Below are 26361 nucleotides of genomic sequence, written 5' to 3' on the forward strand. Positions count from 1 at the left end.
AAGTTCTTCCGTCACATCTCGCACTTCATTGCCAGATGTGTGCGGCTGGAGGCACGCAGTCTCTTTCCCGTCTGTCTCTGTCCCACTTCCCTGTCGCCTTCGCGCCTGTCCCTCTCGCTCGAGCACCCCCCGAACGGATGAACGCACAAGAAATTCGCCCGTTGCTGGGTGGGTTTCTCAGCGAATTTCGCGACCGATACCGTTCACGAGGCTTGAAGGAAAACCACGTTCTACCGAAGCAGGCGGCTTGCGCACAAGCTCGCCGTGGGCATACTGCTTTGCGCAGCCTCAACGTCTGTGCCCCGTGTGCGTGTGATTCGGCATCTGTGAGATTTGCGAAGCGCATTGCATTTCCAGGATCCGCGTGAGGACGACAAGCCCTTGGCATCCCCACTCTGAGATATGTTGACCAAAAAAAAAAAGAAATCACACGTGTGCACGCATATATACATTTGTATCTATACACGACGTCTGTGCAGAGTCGCAGTGGCGAGAGGAACAAGAGTGGAGCGACCAAATCGGCCCACCATGTCCCTACTACATTTCTCGACTTTCTGTCCACGCTAGTGCATCACAGCATGGAACTGCGCCTTTTGTTGTCCAGCAAAGAAATCCGGTCGCGGCTCCCTATCGTCGCCGCCCGTCTTGGCCGTGACCGCCGCGACCGCCGAGAGTTCGAGCCCGAGGGACTGCGCGACTCCGACTCTGACCACGACGGGACTCGATCCCAACCCCGACGACAGCCGGGGGTGCTGAACTTGCGCGCTGGCAGTCGCCGCCCCATTTGCGACCTGTGCCGGGGCCCTGAGGAAAGGTAGAGAGGAGACCAGGAGGGCTGGCGACGCACATATTTGGCCGTTGCAGCAGCCGTGGTGGATGCCATTCGTGTGCGGCTGGGCGAGCGCGCCGGCGCTCTGCTTGCCGACGTGGTACCGAGCCCCGTGCTGATCTGTGTGCCCGATTCGCGGGCGCAGGTTCACGGCCGCTTTCGCGTCCTCGTCTGCTTCAGCGGCGAACGGACGGCTGTCGCCCTCCTTCCTGACGGCCGCAGATAGCGCGTTCGGCGTGCCGCTGCGGCGTTCATCCTCTTCGGGGCCCAACACGAGGCGACTGCCCGCGCCAGCCGCCGCCGCACAGCCCCGCGCTCCCCCTGCGTGGGTCCCGCCCGCCCGTGGAGCCGCGGGGGCCACGGAGACAGGCTGTGCCCTCCGCGGAGACGCCGCGGCGGCCGCGTAGGTGCCGTGTGCGTGAAGCACCAGGCACGGCGAGGAAGCCTGAGGCGGAAGAAGCGAGGGCTGTGCAGGGAGAGCTGCGTGGTGACCAAGAGGAGCCGGGGAGAGAGAGGACGCAGCGACCGGCGCAGGGCGACAAATGCAACAGCAACACGCCGGCAGCAGAGGTGCCCAGTCAAAGGCGAATTTGCGAGAGCGGCGCTCTGCAAGCGCATCTGTCAGTAAACGACGAAGGTATCTGAAAACCGCATGCACACACGGAGAGAGGTGGGAGCAATGAGAAGTGAACAAGCGCAAGAAAGACGAAGTCTATTCGTCCTGCTACCTGCCGTGCGAAGTTCCCCATACGCATACATGCATGCCCGCCGGCATCTGAAGAGCGACTGAAAGACGTCTTTTCTCTCCATCCTGCTACTTGCACCTCCTCGCGTTTCCTCAGCCTCTACCGAGAAATGAAACTCCGACAATAATAAGTGTGCCCACGGACTACACGCCGTTTCGCGCATACATGTATACATATATGCATGTGCATATATATATATATATATGTGTACGTGTCCATGAAATGAACATACACATGCTGCGAGTCGGCAGAAACTGAAGACTCCAGAAAATGAAAATTCGATCTTCTTCAAAATATTTTTGTTTAAATTGTAAAAAAAAATCCCATAAAAAAAAGAAAATAGTCGTTAACATGTGCCCCTGCGCCGACTCTCCGGTCTGCCCCAATGAGTGTGTCGGGTCGCATGGCGTTCGTAGAAGTCTTCTTCTCACCTGCAGTTGGGAGCGTCAGTGAACTGAAGCGCTCGGCAGTACGAGAGGAACTCTGCGAAGCATGATGGGAAACCCTCACAGAGTGCATTGATATCGACATTCATCTTGGTCTGCGTGATTTTGCTGTATTTGTCACGCTTTGACGTCGCCTTCAGGCCTTGCCACGGCAACGACCCTCGCAAAAAGTAAATGAGGACGTAGCCCAGGCCTTCCAGGTCATCGCGTCGCGCTTGCTCCACACCTGGCGCAGAAGGCACAGCAGCAGCCTAGCGAGGACCCCGTACAGCTGACCTCGATGCGTGCGCTTCAACATGTATGTGTATCAACGTAGATGCACCTTCCCACCCCCCCCCCCCCCCTCCAGTCGAGACCCTTGGCGGTTCGCAGGAAACGAAGGCGGCGCGTACTCCCGTAGCAGAGGCTACCTCGGCATGCAGGGGCAAGTGCACGCTCCCGGCCGAATCCGCAGATACGCATGCGCTGCTATATCTGTTTGCCGCAGGACTCGAACCGCCGCGGGACTTACCTAGATGGGTCGCGAGAGAGGCGTACCGAGCTGTACCCGTCAGGTTTTTCCCCTCTTTGTAAACAATGTGCCTGCCTGTGTGGTCGCGGAATTTCTTCGCCAAGCCAAAATCGATCAAGTAGATCACGTTTGCGTTTTCTCCGCGGCCAACCAAGAAGTTGTCGGGCTTGATGTCTCGGTGGATGCAGTGATGCTTGTGGATATACTCGATGCGGTCCAGCTGCGTGCCGCGGGACCACAAGCCAGAGAGAGCTCAGAAATGTCCCCGTGAAGCAGATCCGCTCCGAAGGGTGCCAAGACAACCGAATAAGACACGCACCTGATGATGCAGTCGGCAGGCGCGGGTGCCGAAGCAGGCATCTCAGTATCTCAGTCGAGAGGTAACGGGTCCGTCCCGATCACCAACACGCATGCCGCATCCATCGTACGCGTTTTGAATCAACATTCACACGAGCCCGAGAGGCAGGAACGAATAGCGACCGCAGGCAACGGAGCGCACAGTGCACCTCGAAGGCTCCAGGAGAAACGCGACACGGCAGACCCGAGGCCGTTCGCGTGTTCACAGTGCGTCCTCATGCCGCCCTCCGGCGACAGGACGCGGTCAACTAAGCAAAGAGATAGCACGCCGCCGAAACGCAAAAAACACAGGCGCCCGCGAAGAAGTGAACGGCAACCCGCACGGGAAGAAGACGCGAGTAATGCAAGGCGCCTTTGCTCTTACCATCTGAATGCCAAGGTGAAGGACAGTCTCGACCGAAAAGCGCCTCTTGCATAGATTGAAGAGGTCTTCCAGAGAGTGTCCGAGGCGATCGATCACCATGACGTGCCAATCGCCTTCGTCACCGTAGTAGTAGCACACAGGCACGCCCACTGCAAAAGGAAAAAAACGCGTCATGCGGAAGGCGCAGAGGACATGCAGCAGACGCAAACGAGGGCGGCGCGCTCTCGCTCCTGCTCACGAGGAACTCGACGGCCATAAGGCGCCGACGACTCGGCTCGCGAGCGGTCAACCTCTGTAAGCGCAGCAGCGCCCGAGAGAAGCGGTGAGGTGGACAGCACCGGCTATTTCCTCGCTCGCGCGCGTATTTCGTCTCTCCTAACCCCCCCCCCTCCCCCCCGCCCGTCTCCCGTCGTCAAAAGCAGCAGATCCCAGCCCTGTTTGTGCCGCTGCCTTGCGGGCGAGCCCTGGGCGTCGCGCTCTCTGCCTACCTCCGCCCTGCAGGAGGCGAATGATTTTCGCTTCGTAGATCAGCTGCGGGTGTTTGGTGCTCGCAAGCTCGAGCTTGATGGCGACTTCGCGGCCATCGCGGACGTCCACGCCGTCGTAGAGGCAGCCGAAGGACCCGCTGCCGATCTTTCGGCCGACGCGGTAAACCTTGTTCACAACCGTGGGAGGCGCGGGGAGTTGCGGCGACGCGTTCGCGGCGGTGCCGCCTGCGTGGTTTTGATGATGGTGCCCGGCTCGCGCGACTCCGCCGCCAGGCCCGCCGCCCCCCCCCATTTTCCCTCCGTTGTTGTCCTCCTCGGCGCCTGAGAATCGCGGAAAGCCGTGCCGTCCCGTGCCCGGGTCCCAGGGGCCTCCGTCCGCGCCCGAGCCGCCCCCTCCGGCACTCTCCCGTGCGGCGCGAATCGAGGCTGCAGCCGTAAAGAAAACGCTTGGAGGCTCGTCGTCGCGCTTCTCAGACCAACCGCCCAAGCAATCGCCTCAGAGAGACGTGCTCGCTGCCGCGGAAGCGTCGCGAAGCGTCGCCGGTGGCAGCGACAGGCGCAGACACGCAGGCAGGCGCCAGACAGAGAGGGACGCGCGCGGGCGACGAAAGACAGCCTCCTGCCTTTGTGAAGTCTTCACGGTCGACTGAGGCCCAGGGGCACGCAGACGGCAGCGACGAATGCGAGGCACACGCGACGACGCGGCAGGCGCCGCCCCCGCTGACAGCCGAAAGAGGCAGAGCTTCTTTTCAGCGGCCTACGCGGCACGCTCCGCAAGATCCACGACCCAGCAGTTTGAGCAGCAGCCTGTGGGGCCGGCCGAGTGACGGGGACCCGCCAGAAGGGTTTGGCAGACCGCGGTCGCATGCGCCGATGCAGACCTACCCGTGGAGGCGTACGAAGAGATTTCCAGAGTAACGACGGCGGCGACGGCAGAGACGCGACACGGAGAGTTGGCAGCGGTACAGGCGGCTCGCGCTCGAACTAGGGGGAGACAACGGAGAACAAAAGGGCGAGCGACGCCGGGCAGCGGTACCGGGAGCATCCAGCGAAACAGTCCGGAGGCAAAAATCTGGAGAGCAGGGAAAGTCACGCAGTTGTGAGCTGAAGAAAGCCTAGACATGTGGACAAGAGACGCGCTCAAGATTTGCAGACGCGGTCAGGACTTGCACACGCGCAGCGGGCGGGGACGAAAGAACAAGGCAACACGGGGTCCGGAGGCAGGCGACGTCCGTGGAGTGTTTCACGAGTCTTGGAAAAGATTGAGGAGACCAGTGCAGCGCCGAAAGCGCGGCGAATCGCCCTCTGAAAGGCCGCCAACTCGTAAGTGCCCACCCTTACCACCCTAAACGATATCTCGAGAGCGGCGACTCGCCTCACGGCAGCGGCTCGTGAGCGCCTCTGGATGGCCGTCTCTACCACACACACGCGCGAAATCTGGGAAATGGTCCAAAAACAGCTTGGCCTTTCGCTGAAATGAGACGCGTGAGTTTGCGTGTGGACCGCAGTCTACGAGAAATGCCTAGTGGATGATGGACGCCCGCTTCCGCGAGCGCAGATGCCCAAGTCGGCCGGGGAGACACAAAAAGTTAGGGCGGGCATTTCTACAGCGCCACTGCAAATCAGTGAGTGTCTCTGCAACGGAACGAAGGGCACGGATAGAAGCAGTGCGGCGAAGAGCCTGGTTTCATCAGGCAGGCATGCATTGGACAGTTCGCTGCTCGCCGCGGCCAGCTAGTTAGAGTTGGCGTGTCCTGAGCACTGCCCGCGATCTGGAGACGGGATTTCAGCGCCATAAAATCGCCTATGAGAGGCCGATCCCATCGATGTCTTTCTCCATCGAAACAGAAGGAGCAGAGAGACACTCGTGGCGCCTCCGGAGGCCTGGACAGGGGAGAGTGTATCTGCGACGTCACAGTATGGAGGCGAGTCAAACCGCATGTCTAAAAACAGTTCAGTTTCGCGGTTGAGCCGAGCTTTCTCCGGATAAAATGACAGAAACCGAAGATTTCTGCGCCGCGACCGCATGGGATGGAAGAAGTGCAGTAGCCACTCCTCCCGAGGGCGCGGGGAACCGAGCGAGGGACACGCACGTCATGGACGGTATGAGAGGGGGGGGTCGAGACGGGGGGGGGGGGGGCAGCCAGAAGGCAAATTGTGGAGAAAGGTGGGCGAGAGATGAAGGTGATTTACTGCTCAACGGCCACGGATAACTTCGCCGCCCAACCGCCGCCTGCTGCTGACAACTTTCGCTGCGTCTGCTTCCCCTACCGGCCTCACTCGTGGTGTGGTACGCACGTGTTTGCCCTCTCGGATAGCCGGCCAGCGCCGGAGGCTAGCAGCACAAGCGCGATTCACCGCCGCGACGAGACGAGAAAGTCCGCGGAGTACGCAGTCGTTCTTGGTCTCAAGACGCTGAACCTGCCTGCTCACTGACTTTTTTGCGGATGAGGGGGGAGAGGGGCACATGGCCTTTTGGACACGAAGGCTCTCTTCCGGAAAGTCGAAAAATAGCGGATTTCGCCTGTATAGATAGCCGGACAAGGAAAGTCACGTGCATGCATGCGTGCACGCAAAGGCAGGCCATCCTCGCCTGCCAAAAACCACATGCAATCCCTGAAACTGGGTCAAACCAAAACCATTCGACCCCGCGGAGCTGGAGCGCCTGATCACGCGTTTCACCTGAGCAAGCTGCGATCTCACTTCTTGGGTCATCTCACTGGGAAACTTCGCAGACTGAAGCGTCGGCCCTTTGTGGAACGGACGGGCCGGTGCCGTGAGTGCAGGCTGGTGTTTTTTCCACGGTGTCTGGACGCGCATTTCCTTTTTCATTTGGGGGAGAATCGAGAACACAATTGTAGTGTACGCTGGAGTGAATTGGGTGTTTCTGAGCCGTGTGAGTAGGCGTGCCGCCCCTGCGGTGGTGTGTGCCACCACGGACGGGGACGTGTGCGAGAGCTCTAACTGCCTCTGAAGAAGGCAACGCGCTTCCGAGGCGCCGCACGATCAGCGTTTGTACTGCACGGCGTATCCTCCTTGGGGTTTCGATACGTCGCTGCCCTACAATGGAGGCTACAGCGGCGATGCGCTCTCCAGGGTCTCACACCTATAGGGAAATACGCGGCGATAAAAGACGCCCCTTGTCACTCATGACACGCTCTGCAGGATCTCACTGGCAACAGCGAGACCCGGTTCTTGGAGATGCAACATATACATATATATGCATCCCTGCTGGAAGAAGCTTCCGCCTGAAAAAACAGGAGACATGCGAAGTGACGAAGTTGTCGCGTACGTGCAGGCGCATTGTCGCGAATCCCGTGTTGTCGCCTGCCAACGGGAGCATATAGCACGGGATGCTTGCCACCGCGATCGCCGACCTCTGACCCACATGAGAGAAATCGCGTGAGTCGCTCGGCAAGTGTCTTGAAACAGCCGAAGCTGTACACAGTACGGTGGCCGTGTCGAAGGGAGATCAGGGCGCGAGGTTCCACTTGGATGCACATGTTTGCCATTCCAATGCCGCACACTGCGCGAGAGGCTGTGTCAGTTCCGTAGAGGGAATCGCTGGTTGACGTGGACCGGACTTGCCGATCGGCGTTGCCAGCGTGGAAACTTTCATCCAACCAAAATGCAGCAGCTGTAAAAGGATCGGGCACGAAGCGTGCTTTCCACAAAAAATGGGGGTCGTCAGCGTGAATTCGGGGATCTAACGACATCTTATATGTCGCTCACAACTGAGGAATGCCATCCAGGCCACATTTTTGAGCTTGATCAGTTGCGAAGGATGGAATACTATGAACGGTGCGGCCACGTTGTAGCGGCAGAGCATACATTCAAGATGGAACAGTCAGGCCCCACTGAAATGTCAAAACATACGTGCCGCAAGAAGTTAATCTCAAGCACGATGTTTCTTCGTACGAACATGCCCAGGATCCGCTGTCCCCCATATAGTGAGCGCATTCCTTAGGTTGTTTCGCCGCCACAGCCAGCACAGCTAACAAAGCGGAATTAGGTATGTCGTCTCCTTTGAAAGTTGCTCACACTGTCCCCCCGGTACTCTGCAGTCACTGGGTGGATTCTCCGGGAACATCATAATCGACAGGGCGGGCTTACAAGCACCCCCGTGACTTCCCCGCATTGCGGGCACACGTCATTGACGGGAATCCCAGCCATCCTGCACCCCGTATCCAGTACCGACCTCTGTCAAAAGCTTAGACTAGCGATGGAACACATTGTTCCATCCAGTATTACACGCCCAACCTTCTAAAATAGGACCCTAGGTTTATGTAAACTACCTCTTTCTCGAGAGTGTTGACTACGAGATGGATTACCGCTGTCTATTTGGCAGCTCGAAGTTGAGGCAGGAAGGTATTTTCATATCACACCAGCTCGCGGACGTCTGTTCCCATCGCTCGCCACAACTGCTAGTCTGCCGGGATTGAATACACCCAAGTATGTCTCCCCTTCTGCACCACCCGGGTGCGCTGCTCATTGGGAGGCTGCTGAAGCATGTGGAGCAGTTTTTAGGGGATGCGAAGAAACGTCCATTCCACCCTGATGTTACAGCCATGCTGCCCTTTCCAGAAAATTTGCTTTTCCGGCGCCACTCCACTACGCGACAAGTACAGCGAGGCCCGTAGGCCTACTATCCTAGCCGCGTGACGATTTCTGCAAGCCCCAGGAAGCTTCCCTGCATTGATCGCGACACGCCTATTGCCTAGTACGACGCAATGCGTTTTCCAACTCAAAGAAGAATTCTTAACTGACGGCTGGACGATGGTCCGGTCGGGCGCAGCGTAAATCAGGGAGTTGAGGGAAGCGCCTCTGCAGGTCAGCCGTTGGACGGAGCGCAGCTACGCGTCATCTTGTGCTCGCAGACTGAGTGGCAATTTGTGTCCAGGTACGCAACAGCGGCATTCGGCTTCCTATTCATGCCAAAATGTGGCGAGGGATCCCTGTCGCGAAAACGCCGCAAGCGCAAGCGACCCGGACACGAGGAGATGCGCCTCAGGCGCGGCTCTCTCTTCGGGGCAAACCCGCAATTGCAAGCAACCGCAGTCAGCTCGAAAAGGAGTGAATTCTGGACTGCCTATGAATGCCTCGGCCGCGTCGTCAAACCTGGTGAAACAGATGCCTTCCCGAGCCTCTGGAAAAAATTTCGAACTCGTTTCTAAATGGTTCGTGGGCTGCAACAGACTTGACGTTGGTGGTGACGCACGCACTGCGGACGGTTTGTACAGGCTACGTACGTTCGGTTTCGCGGGCTGCAGAAAGCTCGCGCAGTCAGCGGGCGTGGAGTGGGTCGTCTCTCGGGAAAAGGAGAGGATTTTCGCACCGGTTGAAGCGCATTTTGCGAGAGCGGTCCGCGCCTTATTGCGGATTTGTGGACTGCGACTTTTGGACGCCGAGCGAGCGTGGTTTGTGTGTTGATCTACGACAGAGGCGGTCGAGCTTTTTCTGGGAACCTGACCCGAGGCCGTTTTTCCCACACGGCCTCCGATCGTCGAAGCGCGGGCCTTTTTCGCTTTTCCGTCGCTCCGCGGTACTCTGGATGGAGAGGGGTTATTCGCAGCAGGACGAGTTTTCTCTGTTTCTGCGTGGCTTTCGCGCTTTTGGGAGCGATTCATTTCTCCGGCTGCGATGACCCAACCCTTTGTGGAGGGTCCGTGACATTCATCTCACACACGAACGCAGGAGGAAAGCGAGAGTGTGACGCTCGCTCTCTCTCTGGACGAGATGTGCGCGTTTTGCCGTTTTCTCCACGCTCAGCGGAGCACTGTCGCGAACCTCTTTTCAACTCTCTGGATCACTCGTCTCTCTCCTTTACCGTCGCCTTCGCTCCAAGTCCTGTCGAAACTGTCAAGATCTTGGTCCTCAAACGGAGAAAGTACGCCTTTTAAGGTCATTCATGTCTCTCGCCCTGCGGTGTGAGCTGAATCGAAGAGGCCTCGTCTCAGCAGGATCGTGGGTCGCTTCGCCGAATCGCGTCTCTCTCTGCGCGGAATTGTTTCCAGATCTCACCGGTCTCCACATTGCCTGGGTAAATCTCCCTCTGCGTTTATTTGTTTTTCCCAGCTTTCCTCTTTTGACCGCGTTGTTGCTGGGGCAGAGAAATCGACGACGCGCGTTGAATTTGGACTCCCGGTACGCAGCATCGACGCAGCGGGAGGCGCGATACATTTCTGGTGTGCTTTGTGACAACTTTCTCCGTTGTTTCAGTTCCACACCGACAGCGATTTGCTCCTTTTCCCTTCTTTTTGCGGTTGCCGTCCTTCTTTCATGACCTTCCTCTTGCCATCCACTTGCTAGTCTGCGAGTTCGCTCCGTCACTCGGTTGGCTTGTCCGCCCGCCCTTTTCTTTACCCCTTGGTTATTTTTGTCGGAGAGTTTTTTCCGCCACTTTCCCGGTCTTCTGCGCTTTGTCCTCCGGCTTCGCCCTCTCAGCCCCGTCTGTTTGGCTTGCCACCGCAGTTCCTGATGATAGCGCTCGGTTTTCTACCTTTGCGCGCGCAGATCGGTTGGCCTCTCCCTCGCGGCTTTCCGCGAGGCTCCTGCCTGCGGCTTCCACTTTCCCGCGACTGCGGTGGAGGTGCGAAGATCTGCATCTATTTGTAAATTTGCAGGCAGCTGCTTCTGGGTCGAACCCGCCACATGTGTGTCTCTCCGCCGCCGCAGAGGCGTACGTACAGGTACGCGTGCGTGACCGTTTCTTGAGAGAGGGACAGGCTGCTGGCGCGGCCTTCCGCAGTCGAAAACACGGTGGCAACAGCTGTTTGTTGTATAGCTCGTGGGCGCCGGCTTTCCTGCTGCAAATCTGCGCGCGAGGTCTCGCGTCATGAACGAAAGTTCTTCTTCCGCGCCCTCCTGCGCCTCTCCCGCGTTTTTCCTGCAGCTTCCACAGGAGAAAATCTGGCCGCACTCTGCAGCAGCCTGCGTTGCGACGACGACGCCCGCTTGCCACCTGGCTCCGCGGCGCATCCCTTGTTGACCCATGAACTTTGGGTGAGGTAGCCTCAGCGCCTGGTTGTTTCGCTCGCCCGTTGCCGGTGTTCCAGTCCCTGCTGTCGCCATGTCTCCCTTCATTCCACGAACGTCTCCGCGGCTTTCAGTTGCAGGGGCGGGTCCACCGCCGGAGGGAGGCGGAAGCGCTCAGCGGCTCGGGGCGTCGGTGTCTCTTCCGCCGCTTCCCGTGCGCACGCACGGGCCGCCGGAAAGAGACTCTGCGCCGTCCTCCTCGTCAGTCTCTGGTTCGTCCACGGCAGGCTTCCGGCGAACCGTTCGGGGTCGGTCTACCTCTGCAACTGCTTCGCCCTCCGTCCTCTCCCGGTCTGCCTCTCCTCGAGTCCCCTCACGTCCGTCCTCCTCTGCTTCCGCTTCGGCTGCCGCGGCCAGTGCTGCTGAACGTGGCCTGAGCCCAGCGGGCGTTCGACGCAGTGCACGAACGAATCCGCGCGCGGCGCTTCCGGACGCGAAGCTCTCGACAGGTATTGTGAAACTTCAGGATTCAGGTGTTCAGTTGGCTTTGTCCGCTCCTCGAGGCACGGCGGAGCCTGAAGGCTCTTCCCCCGTCCCCCCCCCGTCAAGTCACTCGCGGGCTCGAGCCCACCCAGCTGCGACCCCCGGAACGGGCCCCCCGTCGTCGAGCGGTCGTCACGATGGTGAACGGCTTCTCCCCGGCTCCCCGGCGTCTTCGTCTTCTGGGTCTTCCGCGTCTTTCTCCAGTAGTGCTTCTTCGTCTTCCTCGAGATTCTCGCCCGTTTCGTCTGTTATTTCAGTTCCCTCTGCGTCCCCCTCTTTGCCAACCGCACCGGCGGCTGCCGAGGCTCCCTCGGACTTGCGTCAGCGACAGCCGGTGGCGACGCGAGACAAAGAGCAACGAACAAGCGCCTCTGAGGCGCATGAGGCGGCCGATTCTTCGTCCGCTCGCCCTCTCGAGAGCGGACTGGACACAGGAACCTCGCGAAGGGAGGAGGCGGACGTGGACCCAGCCAACGCAGGAAGCTGCGCCGCGTCTGCCTTGCCAGAACCTGCATCTCCCAGTCCGGCCGAAGCGGAGGGACTGCCGGAGAAACCAGTTTGTGCGACTGAGGCAGACAGAGCGAGGCTCGAGCCGCGCCGCGCCAGCGTCGCGCCTTCTGCGACTCCATCATCTCCTTCCCTGGTCCCGCCAGTCCAGTCTTCTTCTCCATCTCCTCTCTCGTCGGCTCCACTGCCGCAGGCGGTCTCGAATGGTGCGGCGCCTCTCCCTGCGCCTGCTCCCGCGCCGGCACCTGTCAAGAGACTCGGTCGGCCGCCGTCGCGTTCGCCCCTTCCTGCGCGCAGCGCGAAGCGGGTCAAAGCTCTCTCTTCGTCGTCGCTGCCTCCGGCGTCGTCTGCGCGGTTTTTCGTGCCATGCCAGTGTCAGTTCAACGCCGAGAAGGGCGAGTGGCGAGCTCGCTACCTGTGGCGCGGCGAGAAGAAGATGCGCGTCTTCTCGCTAGCCCGCCACAGCCCCGATGTCGCGGTGGCGCTCGCCGAGCTTTTTCTGACTCATTTGGCGACCTACGACAACCTCCCCAGGGCAGAGGTGGTCGCGCAGTGGGCAGAAGCCTTGCGGGCGCACTTCGCCAGTCAGCGCGAGCGAGACTCGCTGGGCGACAAGGCCCGCGCTGAGGACGCAGGCGCCCCTGCGGGGCCGCCGGAGACTGGAGCCCCCCGCGAAGTCGGAGCCGTCAAGCCAGGTGCCCAAGAGACAACGGGCACAGCCGACAGCCAGAAAGAGGACGGAGACAAGAACCCAAGCCTCCACACCGCAGCCGCGCCTGCGCAGGCGGTGTTGAGCGCGTCCGAGCCGGGCGTGCGGACCGGGGCTGGTGCGCCTCAGCCGTCTTCGTCTCCCCCCTTTGTGCCCGCGGCAGTCCCGGCGGCTGGCCTTGGAGGCGTCGCGCCGTCTGCAGCTGCGTCATACGTGTCGGCCTTGCTGCAGGCTGCGCAGGCGCGCCAGTGGGTGGCGGAGACGTCGCATGCGCAGGCGGCGGCGTTTGTCGCTGCGTTCCCGTCTGGTCCGCTCGTCAGGGCTGGACGAGCGCCTCGCCCCATCGTCCCCACGCTCGCATCCTCTCGCGCGCGGCGCTCCACGACTCGCCAGCTCGCTGCGGGCGTCTCGGACCAGCGCCCTTCTGCGGCAGCCGCGCCAGGGCGCGGATCGACTGCACCACCTGGAGCGAAAGACGTGAGCGGCGATGCAGGCGAGGAGGCGGCCAGGAAACCTTCGGGGCTCGTCGAGGGGCGGGGGAAGAGTGTGGCATTTGCTGCGACCAGCCCCGCAGGGAAGGGCAAGCTGCTAGGGAGACGGCCGAACCGAGACAGAGGCGACGCAGAGGAGCCTCGCCAGGACCGGAGAGGCCGACCGCCTCTGCTGCGAGACGGGGAGAGTAAGACAAACCTTCGAAGGAAAGGCGAAGACACGACGAGCGAGAGCCGGGAACGCCGACGAGGCCGAGAGGCAACATCGTCCCGAGGCTCTATCCGCTCGTCGTCGCCGTCATCATGTTCGTCATCCGCGTCTGGGAGGGGGGCTGAGCACGAAGAGGACGACAACCAGGGCAGGTCCGCGGCGCCACGTGTGTCGCTCGCGCAGCCCGATGCGGACGGGCGGAGGAGTCGCGTGGCTTTCGCGGGGGATGCTCATGCATATGCGTTCGCCGAAAAGGCTGTCGAAGGAGAGCGACAAGGGCGGGCTCTGGCGACGCCCAGCTCTGCGTCCTCGCCGCCCCCCCCTTCCAGGTGGGCGCACACTGGGGATTCGCGCGATGCGGATTTTGCTGACACTGGCAGTTGCCCTGGTGTCTCTTCGAGGCCGGTGCCGGGAGTCTCGGGCGGCGCGCTCGTCAACGGAACCGCTGCTGTGGGCAGCATAGGAGGGGGCCTTACGGAGGGGTGGAGTGAGCGTCGGCGCTACAAGAAAAAGCATGGTGGGAAGGGGCGGAGCCGCAGGCTGGGGACTCTCTCGTCGCCGTCGGTCCGGGGAAGCCCCCGACAGTCCGCGTTTTTCCCTGCTGTGAGAGAGCATGAGCTTGGCATAGCTGCGTCCTCGCCGTTGGCGTCGCCGTTGAATCGTGCGGAGGTAGGCGGATACACGCCCGCAAGCCTGACTGGAGGTGCGGGGTGGAGGGCTGCGGCAGCGTCTCCGTCCGCCCACGTTCTGTCGTCGCCCTTCTTCCCCTCCTGGTCCTCGTCGGCGAGCTCTCCTCTGCATGCGCCGGGCGAGCGCGGAGCGGTGTCGGGTGCGGCGCCATCGCCCGCCTCCTACTTCACCGCGCAGCTGCGACGCTCGTTCGTTCAGGGCGCGGGAGTGCCCCTGCTGCATCCGCCTGCTGCCGGTGCGCAACTGGTGACCCCCGCCTACTCGCCGTCCGCCTCGTCGCCCTCCCTGTGCAGGCCTGGCCTGCATGCAGGCTGGCGCGGCGCCGGCGGGTCCGCAACCAGCGAAAGAGTAGGCTTGGGGCAGACCCGGTGCCCGAGCGGGTCGAGCCAGGCTGCGGAGGGCGAGTCGAAAGTATTCTGCCCTTTGGCTGCTTCGCTCGCGTCCTCGTCGCATGAGTATCGCTGGTACGCGCACCCCGACGGGGGCAGCACGGGGTCGGCGTGTTGCCGGCGGCACGTCGGCGGTGCGGGGGGCGGAGGCTGGCCGCTCGTGTGGCTCAAACAGCTCGAGATGGCGTTCAATGGAAAGCAAAGGTTTTCCTCCTGCGTCGAAGGCGTCGACCAGCAACTGCGATTCGGCGGCGTGCGGAGACATGTCGTGGCGCTACAGCCCCACGCCGGCACCTCGCCCTCTGCGACCGCGGTCGGAAGCGGGACGCCGAACGGGCTCTTGACGCAGAGGGCGAAGAACGAAAAGGACGACAGCTGGGGGCTGGTGCCTTGTGTCGACGAGGGCGAACAAGCGAGAAGGGGCCCTGCGTCGTCGTGGCTCGACAACAGTGGCAAAGAAGAAGGCAGGCAAACGAAGGATCTAGACAGCGACGGCGAACACAAGGTGATGACCCCCGTGCACCGGGGAGACGCTGCATCGGAAGAGGACAAAAGCGGGCTCTCTCCGCCCAAGGCAGACTGTCCTGCTTCAGGCTCTGGTGGTGCCACAGATCCGGCGCTCAGCGCCGGATCTGTGGCACCGGCAAAGGGGGAGCAGGGAGGAGGCACAGAGCAGGAGCGAATGGCGGCGGAGGGAGAGAGCAGGGAAGATGCGCCTGGTGACATTGGACGCCCGTGTCCTCACCAAGCGGCCACTGCTGCGTCGCCCAGCACGCGAGAGGATATGCAGGAGGAAAAAGAAACACCTGACGCTGCGCCGTCACCTTCCTCGTTTCATTCGCCCTCGTCGTCGGACGGCTGCAAAGCTAGCGGTCCACACCGGGACGAGAAGACAGCCGAAGGGAGGGGTGAGAAAGAAAGCGGCTACCTAGAGTCGTTCAAAACGAGGGCGGGTGGTAAGGCAGACGACGCCTCAGAACTGGAGAAAGACGCGCCGACGCTCTTGCCCACAGGCGGGGGGTCGGTCACCGTCAGTGCCCTCGATCTCCTCAGCTCCGCTGTGCACACACCCCGGTGGCAGGCGTCTGGTGCAGAGCTCAGCGACTTCAGCGATCAGAAGAGAGCGAAAGGTGGCGCGTCTCTCCAGTCCAGCAGTCAGGTGGCTCTCGAGTTTGACGCCCGCTTGGAAGGGCCCGCTGACGCACTGCCGATTTTGCGTCCCGATGAGGACGGCAGCGAAAAAACCAAGGTCAGTGAGAAGGGGGATACGGGAGAGCCTGCGTCCGCTGAGGGGCGAGGGTCTGCAGCAGACGACTCAGGGAAAGGAACGCACGAAAAACGCGTCGTTGTGGGCGGAGGGGGAGGCGAAACTGACGGAGAGACACAGAAATGCAGCGGCCGCTACCCCGGCGGGGAGACAGCGGCGGGTAGCCCCAGGAGGGTTCGCGAGGGCGCAGAAGGAACTAGGGCTAGTGAGGTTGAAGACGCGCACGAACGCGGAACTGAGTCTACAATCTCGAGTGAACGCCGGGAGACAAAGCAGTCGACAGAGGCCGAGCGAGCTCGAATCGAGGAGGCTGCGAACCAGGGAGGGAGCGAGCACAGTCAGGGGGGCGTGACGCCGTCACCTTTCCTGCCGGCTCTCAGGCGTCTTGCCGCAGACCAGGGCAGGGAGCAGGATGAACAACCCTCTCGCAGCCCTCGGTCTTCCGCGTCTCCATCTCCTGCGGCCGCCCCACACAGCAGCAGCACCAGATCGTCCGCCGCTGCGCCGGCGGTGTCCACGGCGCTCCAGTCTGTGGCGGAATCTGTGGCTCTTTCTCCTCTCTGTTTCGGATCTCTGCCGAGCGGGGCCCCTACCGCCGCCCAGCCGTCGCCTCATGGTTTGCTACGGTGCTCGCCGTCTCCACCTCAGAAACGCGTGGCCTTCTGTCTACCGCGCGGCGGGGGCGCGCCGGCTGCGATTGAACGGCCGCTTTCCTCGGCGGTTCCATATCCGCTTAACGCGCGACTTGCAGAGCTCGTGAAGGAGTTCCGCGCCCTTCAGGGCGTCGCTACGTTCCGGGGCCGGAAGGCCAGTGCTCCGGTGGGCCCTGCACCCGTCCCCCCGTCTCCTCAGGGCACGAATACGGCGACAAAGGAGACAGAGAAGGAAGGGAGACAGTTCGAGGAGGAGACCGCGGACGGAGAGAAGGACTCCGCGTCCGCCGCTGTTCGTGATGACCTTGCCGCTGTCTCGACACAGCGCGGGGGAGACGCATCGAGCGAAAAGCCGCGGGAGCAGGAGAAAAGAGGACTGGACGCCGAGGCAGACGACGACTCGAAAGAGGCGGCTGCAGCCCGGCCAGCAACGGGCCTTTCGCCTGCTTCATCTACTCCGAACGCGGCCGCCGCCCCAGCGACGGCGTCCACCGCGACTGGAGGCGCCGCGAGCGTTGCTTGGCAGAAGGTCGCTCCTCCCCGGTCCTCCGACGTGCCCATGCCGGAGAGTGGCGACACACCCTATCGCCTAACTCACCCCGTCATGTCTAGGCGCGACATGGCCGTCCGTCTCTACTGTTGGCTGGAGCAGGGGGAGCCACTTGGCGCGTTGGGCGAGAAGAGGGACAGGCCTGCGGATGGACTGGGCTCCGGGGGGACGCGGGAGAGTGAAGGAAAAGAAGACGGAGGCAGTTTGCGCGTTGACACGGTTCCGTTCATCAATCGCTGGAGACACATGCTCCAGCGGGCTCTCTCGGCAGCCAGTCATCTGCGACAACTCAATCTTCAAGTAGTACAGCTCGTGGAGCTGTCTGAAGCTCTCCACGTGGCTGTGCACATTTGCAAAGAGGTCCGGAAGAGAATGAGGGCAGGCAGCGCTTCCGAAAGCGAAGCAGAGGCAAGCGGAGACGCCGCGGAAGCCGCAGGGTCCAACGCTGCCGCGACGCCCCATGCGGTGAGCGTCGTCTCCTCTCCTGGCACATCGGGTCCCGGCGCGACCGCCCTAGATGGAGAGGCTGCGACGAGCATCGGAGATTTGAGCGCGGACGGCGCGCTGAGTGTGAAGTCTGTGGCGCAGCAGGGCGATGCGGTAGAGAAGCCAGAAGAGAATGAGGGAGGGATGGCAAACCAAGTCCCCGGCAGAGACGGCGGACAGCAAAGCAGTGCAGGCGAGTCTGACTCTCGCCCCATTGTGGTGTCTACGGGTGACGGCGAGGCTGCGAGAGCAGAGAGCGGCCCTCTGCAGGTGGATACGGAGGCGCCCGAAGAGGAGAGCAAGAGGAGTGAAGAAGGCGCGATGCCGTCGCAGCGCGCGGACGAGGCGAGAGTCCGCGCCGGTGAGTCCTCGCAGACGTCGCCAGCGTCGTCTTCGTCAGCGATTCTCCAACCTGGGGATCTTCGCCCGTTATGCAACGCTGCCCGTCGACCAATACGATCTCCTTCGTTGCCGCCGTTGATCGGCGTTTCTGGAAGAGGGCCTCTTGGTTTGGCTTCGCCGTCCTCTTCATCGTTTTCTGTGTCGTCTTCTCCTTCGTCTGCGCTCTCTTGTTCGCCTGCGTCTCGCTTCCCTCTCGCGCTTTCACTGCGGCTAGCCAGTCCGTCACCCGTTGCGTCGCTGTCGGTTGCGTCGTCTCCCGTCTCGCTGCAAAGGCTCCAGCCTCCGCAGTCCGCTCCGGGGTCGTCGCCCTGCGCCGCGTCCCTCTTGGGCGGGTCGGCTCTCCAGCCAGGCGCCGACGTGCTCAGAGCTACCGTCCGCGCTGCCCTGCGTCAGTCTCAAGCGCTTGGCGTTGGTCAGAAGTTGGCGGAGGCGAATCAACAACTTGCGGCGCGCGTCACCGTGGCTGTGCGGGCCGCTGCGTTAGCTAAGGGCGAGCAGCGGCTCGTAAACTCAGACATCGGCATTTTGATTGAAGAGACGCAGCGCTTCGTCCGCGAGGAGCAGCGCAAGAGAAGCGAAGCGGAGGGCGACGTCGACGACAACGGGGACGCAAAGGACGGACGGGACTCTCACCTCGCTTTCACGCCTGTGGCACACGCACACAACGCAGGAGCTCCCGACCCGCTGCCCCCTCAGGAGGAGGGAAAGGCTTCGCTGGCGTTTGCTTCTTCAGCTTCTGGAGACCTCAAGGGTGAGAAGACGGAAACAGCAGCGAATCACGAAGACGACACACGGCTGCTGGCGGTGCTGAACGCCTTCCACAGGCATACGGAGACTCTCATGGAGGAGCGAGAGCGGCTGATCGCGACGACCAACCATGATCTCACGGTCCTGCTTCAGGCGATGGAGCTCGCTCTGCCGTCGGGCCTGGACGGGCCTCTGATGTCTATTTTGGAAGGTACGGCGTTGGAAGTCAAGTACCAGTGCAGAGGCCACTTGGTCCCGCCGCGTGATTGAATGACTACGATCGGCCTGCTGGGCAAGTAACAGTTTACCAACGAGAGTGGGTACCGTCCGTTCTGCGTAGCTCCACAGCGGATGGCCTTGACAAGCTCAGCATTGCATGTATGTCATGTCTGCCGTATCCTACATTCAGCTCTGAGGCGACGTTTGTCTCGTTTTGGCATCGCTTCCTCGTCACAACGGGCGGCTTTATCTATGTGTACGCGCATGTCTTTTTCCTTTCTTGCCCGGAGCTGACTGGCTTTTCGGACAGCGAGCGTTACAGAATTCATGCATGCGGAGGCCTTCCAGGGCCACCCTATTCGCGATCATGCGCCGCGCTCTTCGTTCTTTTCTCGCTTTCTTCGTCTCGTCTCTTCCAGCCAGTGGTTCATCCCCGTCTGTCTCGGTGTGGTGTGTCTGGTTTTCAGGCGACGTCGACGTCCTTCCTCCACCGCCGACCCCGAATGTGGAGGCGCTGATTTATCTGCATGCGTCCTCGTTGGCGGCTGCGGACGCTGTGTCGTCGCCGTCGTCGCCGTGCTCTCTGGGGTACACAGGGAGCCTAGCGTCGCCTTCGTCGCACCGCTTTTTGACCTCTTTTTCGCCAACGGCTGCAGGGTTTGCGGGCGGAGAGGCTGCGCGCTTCTTCTCCGACGCGCTGGCCAAGGGGCGAGCGTCGTCGTATCTCCTCGGGCGCGCGAGCGAGCACGAGCGACGCAGATTCGGAGAGACTGCCGACCGACCGGGGCCCGTGCTGCCTGTGCGGCGAGGCCGGCCGCCGTCCGCGGCGCGCCTCGCAGCCCTCCGCAGAATGAACGCCGCGAGAGAGGCCAAGGCCGGAGACGCTGGCGCTTTCCTCGATTCAGCCGGGGGAAGAAGTCTGAAGAAACGTCTGCGCGGCATGTCGCAGGAAGGCGAAGAGATTCAGCAGGCCGCCACGGTAAGGAAGAGGTGCGGGACGGAGAAGAAAGAGGCGCACAACAAAGGAGCTCTGCGGGAGGCGGCTGCGCCCCCGGCGTATTCAGATGCAGGTGCATGCATTGTGCTAGCTTTTTTCGCTTGTCCTTGATTTGTGTGGTATCGTGCATGCGGACTGTCTGCGTTCTGGAGCAGGGTAACAGGGCTCGTAGGAGCATCGTGCGCTTTTCAGTCTCACTAAACCTTCTTTTGTCTCTGTTTCGTCGCCGTTGGCCGCTCGCTGAAACGTAGCGCATGCTCCCCCTGCGTTCTCCAGTTTTGGTCCCACCTCTCCATCCTTCTTTCTTTATGGTGTTCGTCTAAGCCAGCTCCTACACAGTTTACAGACGGATATTTGACTTTGAATAATGGAAGCGGCCTAGTCTGTTTGTTTCGCTCTTACTGACGGCCGCTGCTTCTTTGAGCAGATGGGCCTCCTTTCGTTGTCTCAGTGGTGGCACACCGGCGGGCTCGTGTTTTTCGGGGCGATTTTCAGGTCCCTTTCGCTCTCGGCCGCGACCTGCACCGGCCGCCGCGTCTGGTTTCTCCGACCGAGGATGAGCTGTCGTCGCCGCGCGCGCGTGCGCTCTCCACGGCTTCGCAGTTGTATTCGCCCAAGCGTCTGCGGAGCGGCACCTACGCCGAGAGCCGCGACCCGAACCGCAAGAGTCTCCGCACGCTCTTTGGCAGGTCTTCCTACGGGCACCGCGACGCACTCGCATCTGCGCGGTCGTCGCCCCATGTGCGGCTGGGCTCCGGCGGGCGTCTATGCGTTGAGGACGGCTCGCCCTCTGCGCTGGCCGCGGGCCTGTACCGTAGCAGCCGGCGGCAGAGCGAGTTGTCGCAGCGCGGCGGGCGCGAGATGTACTCACCGTACGCGTATTCCTACTCGCCGACTGCGCGCCTGGGGCGGTCGCGGTCGCGGCGCGTGCGGCTGGCGGCGGATGGCGGCGAGGGCCTCGAGGGACCTCTGCGACTGCGGCAGGCGGAGCCCCTGGAGCGGCGCCGCGGCCGGGGAGGCGAGGCAGGCCTGGAGGAGCGAGGCGAGCGCGGCCGAAGTCGCCTTGGGCCGCGGTATATTCCCAATAAAGTTCGAGACCCCGCGACTGGCCGTGTCGCGGTGTGCGCCTACGACCTGGAGCACGGCGAGCGCGTCCGGAAAGTGCAGCTTTTCGAAAAGGAAGGCGTCGGCGCGCTGTGGTGCGTGCGCTACGGCCCCAGCGACGAGTTCGTCAGGTGCTTCTCTATCGAGAAAATGGGAAGTTTGAAGGCACTCGTCGCAGCAGTCCTCTTCCGGCAGTACGTCACAGGCCACCCCCTCGGCTACGGCGTGGGAAGCAGCGTTCCAGTGGAGAAAATCCGCGCGTCGGCGTTCGCCTCGGGGCTTGCAAAGCGCGCGGGGCCCTCCCCGCGGCACGAACGATGCGCAGACGAGGACGCGAACGCGGTGGAGGGGGCGGGCTCCTCGAGGTCGTTCGAGGAGTCCGAGACGGCGCGAAGCGAGACCAACGAGGAGCAGAACGGGGGGCAGGGAGATACCCGAGGGGACGGAGGGGCGGGTTGGCGCGCGGCAGGCGGCGCACGCACAGAGGGGAGAGGCGAAGGAGCCTATGACGAGGAGAGGGCAGCAGGGAAGGCCGAAGCTGCGGAGGGCCTGGCGAGGTTGCGAGATAGCGACACGACGCAAGTCCCGCGGACGTCGCCCCGTCTGAGGGCGGAGGAGACAGACGCCGACGCGCAGGCTTCCTCTCTCGCGTCCACAGAAGGCGGCACACACGGGGCGACAGCTCCGCCTTTCCCGCAAGATGCCAGCGACTCGCGCGCGCACACCACGGCAGGAAGAGACGGCCAACTTGGAGGCGTGGCTCCTCCCGCGAGCGTCGATGCACTAGCCGACCCTGCGGAGCGTCTGGCCTTGCATTCTCTGGGCGGCGGCCCCGGCTGGGGCACTCAGGCGGGAGCGGGCAGCTCACCTACGGCTTTCTCTTCGTTGGGGGCGTCTGCAAGCGTGGACGGTGGAGAGGAAGGGTTCTCGGCGTCGCTGCGCGTCGCGTCTTCGCCGTTCGCCTCGTCGTCGCTCGCGCCTTCGTCTCCGCAGTCTTCGCTGCCCGCGTCGCCGGCGGCTGCCTTTGCGTCTTCGGTGTGTTCGTCTCGGCTGGGGGTCGCGCGGCGCGGCTCGGTGAGCTCGCTGGACGAGGAGGCGTGTGAGGAGGCGCTGCTGGAGTTCGGCGAGGACTTTTCGGGCTCTGAAGAGTCTGATGCGTTCCTCTTCCTGGACACGTCCTCGGCGCGGGGCTTTGCTGGGGCGGTGCGGCACTACGTGACGCCGACAGCCGGCAGCGCGTCGCCGACAAGCGGCGGCTTGGGCATTCATTACGACAAGACGAAGCACCGCTGGAAGGCCACGTGGACGACTCCGGACGGGCAGCGCGCCTCGACGTCGTTCTCAGTCAAAGTCCTCGGCATGGAACGCGCGCGCGAACTCGCACTTGAGGCACGACAGCGCGCCCTCGCTGGACTCGACCCGCGCGAAGTCCGCGATGAGATGGTCGCTGGCGGCGTGGCAAAGGGCGACCGCGAGGGCCGCGAGGAAGACAGGGAGGAGGACGAGGGCAGAGAGCGACAGCGAAGGCGCATGGAGCGCGAGGTGAAGACCGAGGAGAAGGAGCGCGAAGAGCGCGACGTTCGAGAGGATCAGGGGCGCCGCCGGAAGCCCCGCGAGGGCGCGGCCGGCGGCGAGCGAGAAGGCGGATACTCCGGCGGGGTCGGGGATGAGCTGAGGGATCGCCAGAGACGCAGAAAGAAATGCGACGAAGGTCGACGCGTCAAGACGGAGCTCTGGAGACTGCGGGAAATCAGACAGGACGGCGCCTTCGCTCTGAAGAGCGTGCGCGGACAGAAAACCCTCGGAGACGTCGACAGTCGCGGGGGGCCGGAGGAGCGAAAGCGTGAGGCGCGCATGGGGCGGCGGGAGGAAGGAGAGGATGACGAAGGGGAGGCCTTGGACGCACCTTCCCCCCCCGAGGCGCACCGCGACGATGAAGGCGAGCGCGCAAGACGGCGCAAGAGGCGACAGGAACTCCTGGACGAGCGAGAAGGCTTCAGGGGTGCGACCTCCGCGCGGCGCGCGTCTCTCGACGATGACGCGCGAGGGCAGCGCGACGAGAAGGCGCGCGGCGGGAGTGTAGAGGGTGACCGGAATGTTCGCGGGCTGCGCGGCGCAGCGAGTGCTTCGTCCAGTGCTCTCCTGCTGCAGGTGGCTGCGGTGAGATCTGGTGACGCACGTAGCCTCGCGGCGCGTTCGGCGTCGCCTCTGGGCGGTGCTGGGACTCCCAGCCGTTCGGTGCTTTCAGTCTTGGAGAAGTCCTGCTCGGCCCTGCGCGCCGCAGACCGCCCAGGGAGCGGAAAGCGGGTATCTTCGCCCTTCGCCCTGTCCCCCGTGCTGTCGCTGCCGCGGTCGACGCGAGGCGCCGGCGAGGAGGAAGACGACATCGCTGTGCCTCGGACTCCCGATGACAGCTGCGAGTCAGACGGCGAGAAGCTGGAGGCCCTGACGCAGGCTCACAAGCGCCGCATGTCTCCGCTGTCCTCGCTGCTGCCGCGCTCGGCGCGTCTCCGCGAGGCGCAGCTGCAGCGGCGCGGCGAGGCCGAGGGCGACAGAGACGTGTCGCTTCCAGCCGTCGCCTTCGCGACTTCGTCGACTTTTGCAGGGGCTCAGGGCGAGGGCGTGTCTGGGCGCGTGAAGCGCGACCGCGAGGCGGGCGGGCGCTCGGGGCGGAGTCTGCGAGCGTCTCCGACGCAGAGGCCGCTGACGCGCGCAGGCGATGAGGAGAAGCGACTTCTCAAGCGGCATCACCACGACGAGTCGGCGGCAGCTGGTGGTTTTCCGTCTTCCTCGTCGACGTCCCATGCTTCCCTAGCATCGTCCAGCGCGGGGGGGCTCTCGGGGGGGCGGGCTGTGGAAAGAGAACGCGAGGAGCGCGTGCGACGGTATCCCCCGGCGCGAGTCCACACTCCGGTCGACTTCTCAGCAGAGAGCCTGAGCAAACTGCAGGAACTCGTTGGCTGGGACTGCGAAATCGAACTCGACGACACCGACGAGTCGGTCCTGAAGGCGGTGTCGGCTCTCCCGGGCCCGCGGCCGCGACCAAGATACGTGTAGGCGCGAGCGACAGCCCCAGCGAGAGGGCAGAGGGCGACAGCGACCGAGAGAAGAGGCGCAAGAAGAGCTCCGGGGCGCAGACGGCAGGACGGCGCACGTCCGAGAGCGGGCGAAGCGGCCGGAAATGGATTTCAACGCGAGAAAAACTTGTCAGACGCAAGCGCTTCTCTGTTGCGGGTGGACTCGCAGTGTGAGCAGGGACAAATCGCCGTAGCAAGAAGCGGAGACATCGGAATCTTCATGAGGGAGCTGCACCCGTGGAGGGAGCGTAATATCTCGTTTTTACGAGTGAGAGGTGGCTTCGAGTGTGAAGGTTTGGACGCAATCCGCGCCTCGTCTCAGCGTGAGAGACACTTGCCTTTCCCTACCCGAGTGCTCCCGGTTATGGGGCTTGCGAATATAATCATCCTTTGTGTGCCCACTCCTTGTGTTGCTGTGGAGCAGGCTGGGGTTGAAGCTGCTTCAATCCAGCGCGTGTGCTTGCGTGTGTTGCGTAGTTCGTTTCTCGCGTTCTGTTTAGCAGCGGTCGTTGTCTTTTGGGTTTGAGTGTCCGTGTGTTTCCTCCTCCGCCTTGGCGAAACTTTTTTCCCGTGTATCTTGACTTCGCTTTGCCGAGCGTCAGCAAGGCAACACGTATTTTCTGATCTACTTTCCAGCGGATGCCGTTCTGCTGCGCGACTCTCGAGTGCTTGGTACAGGGGGGTGCGAGCGTGAATGAACGCAGAGAAACCCTGTTGCGCAGAGAGGTTTCCTAAACGCTAGCCTGCCAGCGTTGCTCAGAGGCAGACCTCTTTCATTAGTATCACCTGTGCTCATTCTTGGCTGGCGGGGGGGGGGGGGGGGGGGAAATATTCTGTGGCTTCGATGCCCTTCGTTTCTCTACACAGTCGGTACACGCGCCGGACTAGCAGTGAAAACCGACATAGACTTGAACGAGGTGGGTGTGTCTTCACATCTTCACGGTGTTGCACTGTGGCGGCGGAGCAGCAGTATGGAGAGCAGATTTTCACTCGGGTCGCTGCAGCAGCGCGAGGTCCGTCCAAAGGAGCGAATCAGGCTCACGAGGCTCGCTACAACTTGCAGATATCTCACTTTGTGTCGTGAGAAATCGAAGACTTCGCTGGCCCTGAAGGGGTCCGGGACGTTTGCCTCAATCCTAGCCGTAGCGGCGGATGCCACCTAGACGGTGGCACTTGCCAGAGACGGGCTCGCTTGGCGCGTTCCGCGATCACACACTTCAGTCAGAGAACTTCGTAGGTTGTGCGCCAGCGTCTTCGCACCCGTGGTGCACATCCCAGTACCCTCTTGAGTGCGAAGAGCGAGCAGCGCGGCGTCGCCGGCTCGAGAGCGAAAAGACCACCGGATGGAAGACTAGCCGCGCGCAGACACAGCTACGCGAGCAGAAGCTGCATGTTGGCGTTGAGAAAAATAAGAGTCGAAAAAGGTTGTTCCAGGTCGACAGGGGACGGCCGGCAAGAGAGCGGGTGCACTTAACAAGTCCCGCTTTTCGACAGACGCGTGACGGCACGTGAAACGAACCCGCATATGTACAGAATGTGACGCACCTGTGCCGACAACAAGCAACGCGAAAAGGGCGCTAACCTCAGGCAGTGTTGTTGCAACGGACATTTAAGTATTTGCATATACGTGCAAGCATGTAAACGGATTCCCCCTGCCCATAATGGACACGCAGGGCATACGTTTCTGTATACGTACATGTAGACACGCACATACATAAGTAGGTGAGATCCACAAGTGCAGCTGGGTGTGCCTCGCGCTCACTGTGCATTGTGGCAGGGTTCCGCGTGAAGTGCACACGCAGAGGCAAGATCCGAGGAAACGACGTTTATGAGGTGCATCGGCTCCCCTGAATGCTGTTGCGGCGCTGCGGAGACTGCGCCCGCCTGCCGCCACCGTGCACCCATGTTGCCTCGATGCAGATCTCCTCGCAGCACCACGGTTCGCCGGCGGTTCGCCGCGCGCTCCCGCTGGCTTCCAGGGGGCATACGCTGCTACGCGAGCATCGTGAGGCTTCTGGACTGGCGCGCCGAAAACGTGCATGTGCAGATGAACACAGATACATGCGCTCGGCATCCCGTCGCGTGCGCGTGGGCACTCGCGTTTGGGCTTCTGCGCCCTCACGCTGCGTCCAGGCAGGTTCGCCCGTCTTCCCGTGGGGGCGCCCTCAACGCGGCGCCTCCGCCTTGTCTTGTCTTCTGTTCCCCGACCACCCAACCCCGCCCTTCACCGGACATCGCCACCGCTCTGCTGTACGCGAGCCTGCCTCACACTTTCACACGTCCCCCACCCTCAGCCGCGCCAGCCAACGACGCCCTTCTTTTGAAAGCCGACGACCCGCAGGCCTTCCCGCCTCCCTCTGCTGTCCCCTTGGAGCCTGCGCTACGCCTTCCCTGCGCCCCCTTCGCAACCCCTGCGGCCCCCCCCCCCCCGCCCCCCTCAGGCTTCCACGCGCTAGCAGTCTCATCATAGGTAGGAACCACGGAGTCACCGGAAACACTCGCCTTCCCGCCATATTCGTTTTAGCGACAAGCCCTCCCAGCCACGAGCTGGCCTCGAAAGCGACGCAGACCCGCCGTGAACGGCTCCGCAGCCCGACGCATGT

The 26361-nt window shown here is 62.4% G+C and overlaps 3 protein-coding genes across 3 annotated transcripts; 2 read left to right on the plus strand and 1 right to left on the minus strand.

Moving 5' to 3' along the window:
* Positions 1 to 563: 563 nt before the first annotated feature.
* On the minus strand, positions 564 to 4786 carry BESB_005470 (casein kinase I; the record flags this gene model as incomplete). The annotated part of the gene is made up of 6 exons (XM_029359302.1): positions 564 to 1470; positions 2007 to 2247; positions 2533 to 2752; positions 3254 to 3402; positions 3742 to 4167; positions 4627 to 4786. The coding sequence occupies 6 exons, from the start codon at positions 4784 to 4786 to the stop codon at positions 564 to 566; spliced, it is 2103 nt and encodes a 700-aa protein (XP_029222215.1).
* Positions 4787 to 10810: 6024 nt separating this feature from the next.
* Positions 10811 to 23738, plus strand: BESB_005480 (AP2 domain transcription factor AP2XII-4; the record flags this gene model as incomplete). Its single annotated transcript, XM_029359303.1, has 3 exons — positions 10811 to 18572; positions 19048 to 19559; positions 20073 to 23738. The coding sequence occupies 3 exons, from the start codon at positions 10811 to 10813 to the stop codon at positions 23736 to 23738; spliced, it is 11940 nt and encodes a 3979-aa protein (XP_029222216.1).
* Positions 23739 to 25805: 2067 nt separating this feature from the next.
* BESB_005490 (GAF domain-containing protein) lies at positions 25806 to 26228 on the plus strand (the record flags this gene model as incomplete). Its single annotated transcript, XM_029359304.1, has 1 exon — positions 25806 to 26228. One exon carries the CDS (start codon positions 25806 to 25808, stop codon positions 26226 to 26228), a length of 423 nt encoding a protein of 140 aa, XP_029222217.1.
* Between the last annotated feature and the right edge of the window lie 133 nt (positions 26229 to 26361).

This window comes from Besnoitia besnoiti, chromosome I (assembly GCF_002563875.1).
Source record: "Besnoitia besnoiti strain Bb-Ger1 chromosome I, whole genome shotgun sequence".
Classification (NCBI taxonomy): domain Eukaryota; phylum Apicomplexa; class Conoidasida; order Eucoccidiorida; family Sarcocystidae; genus Besnoitia; species Besnoitia besnoiti.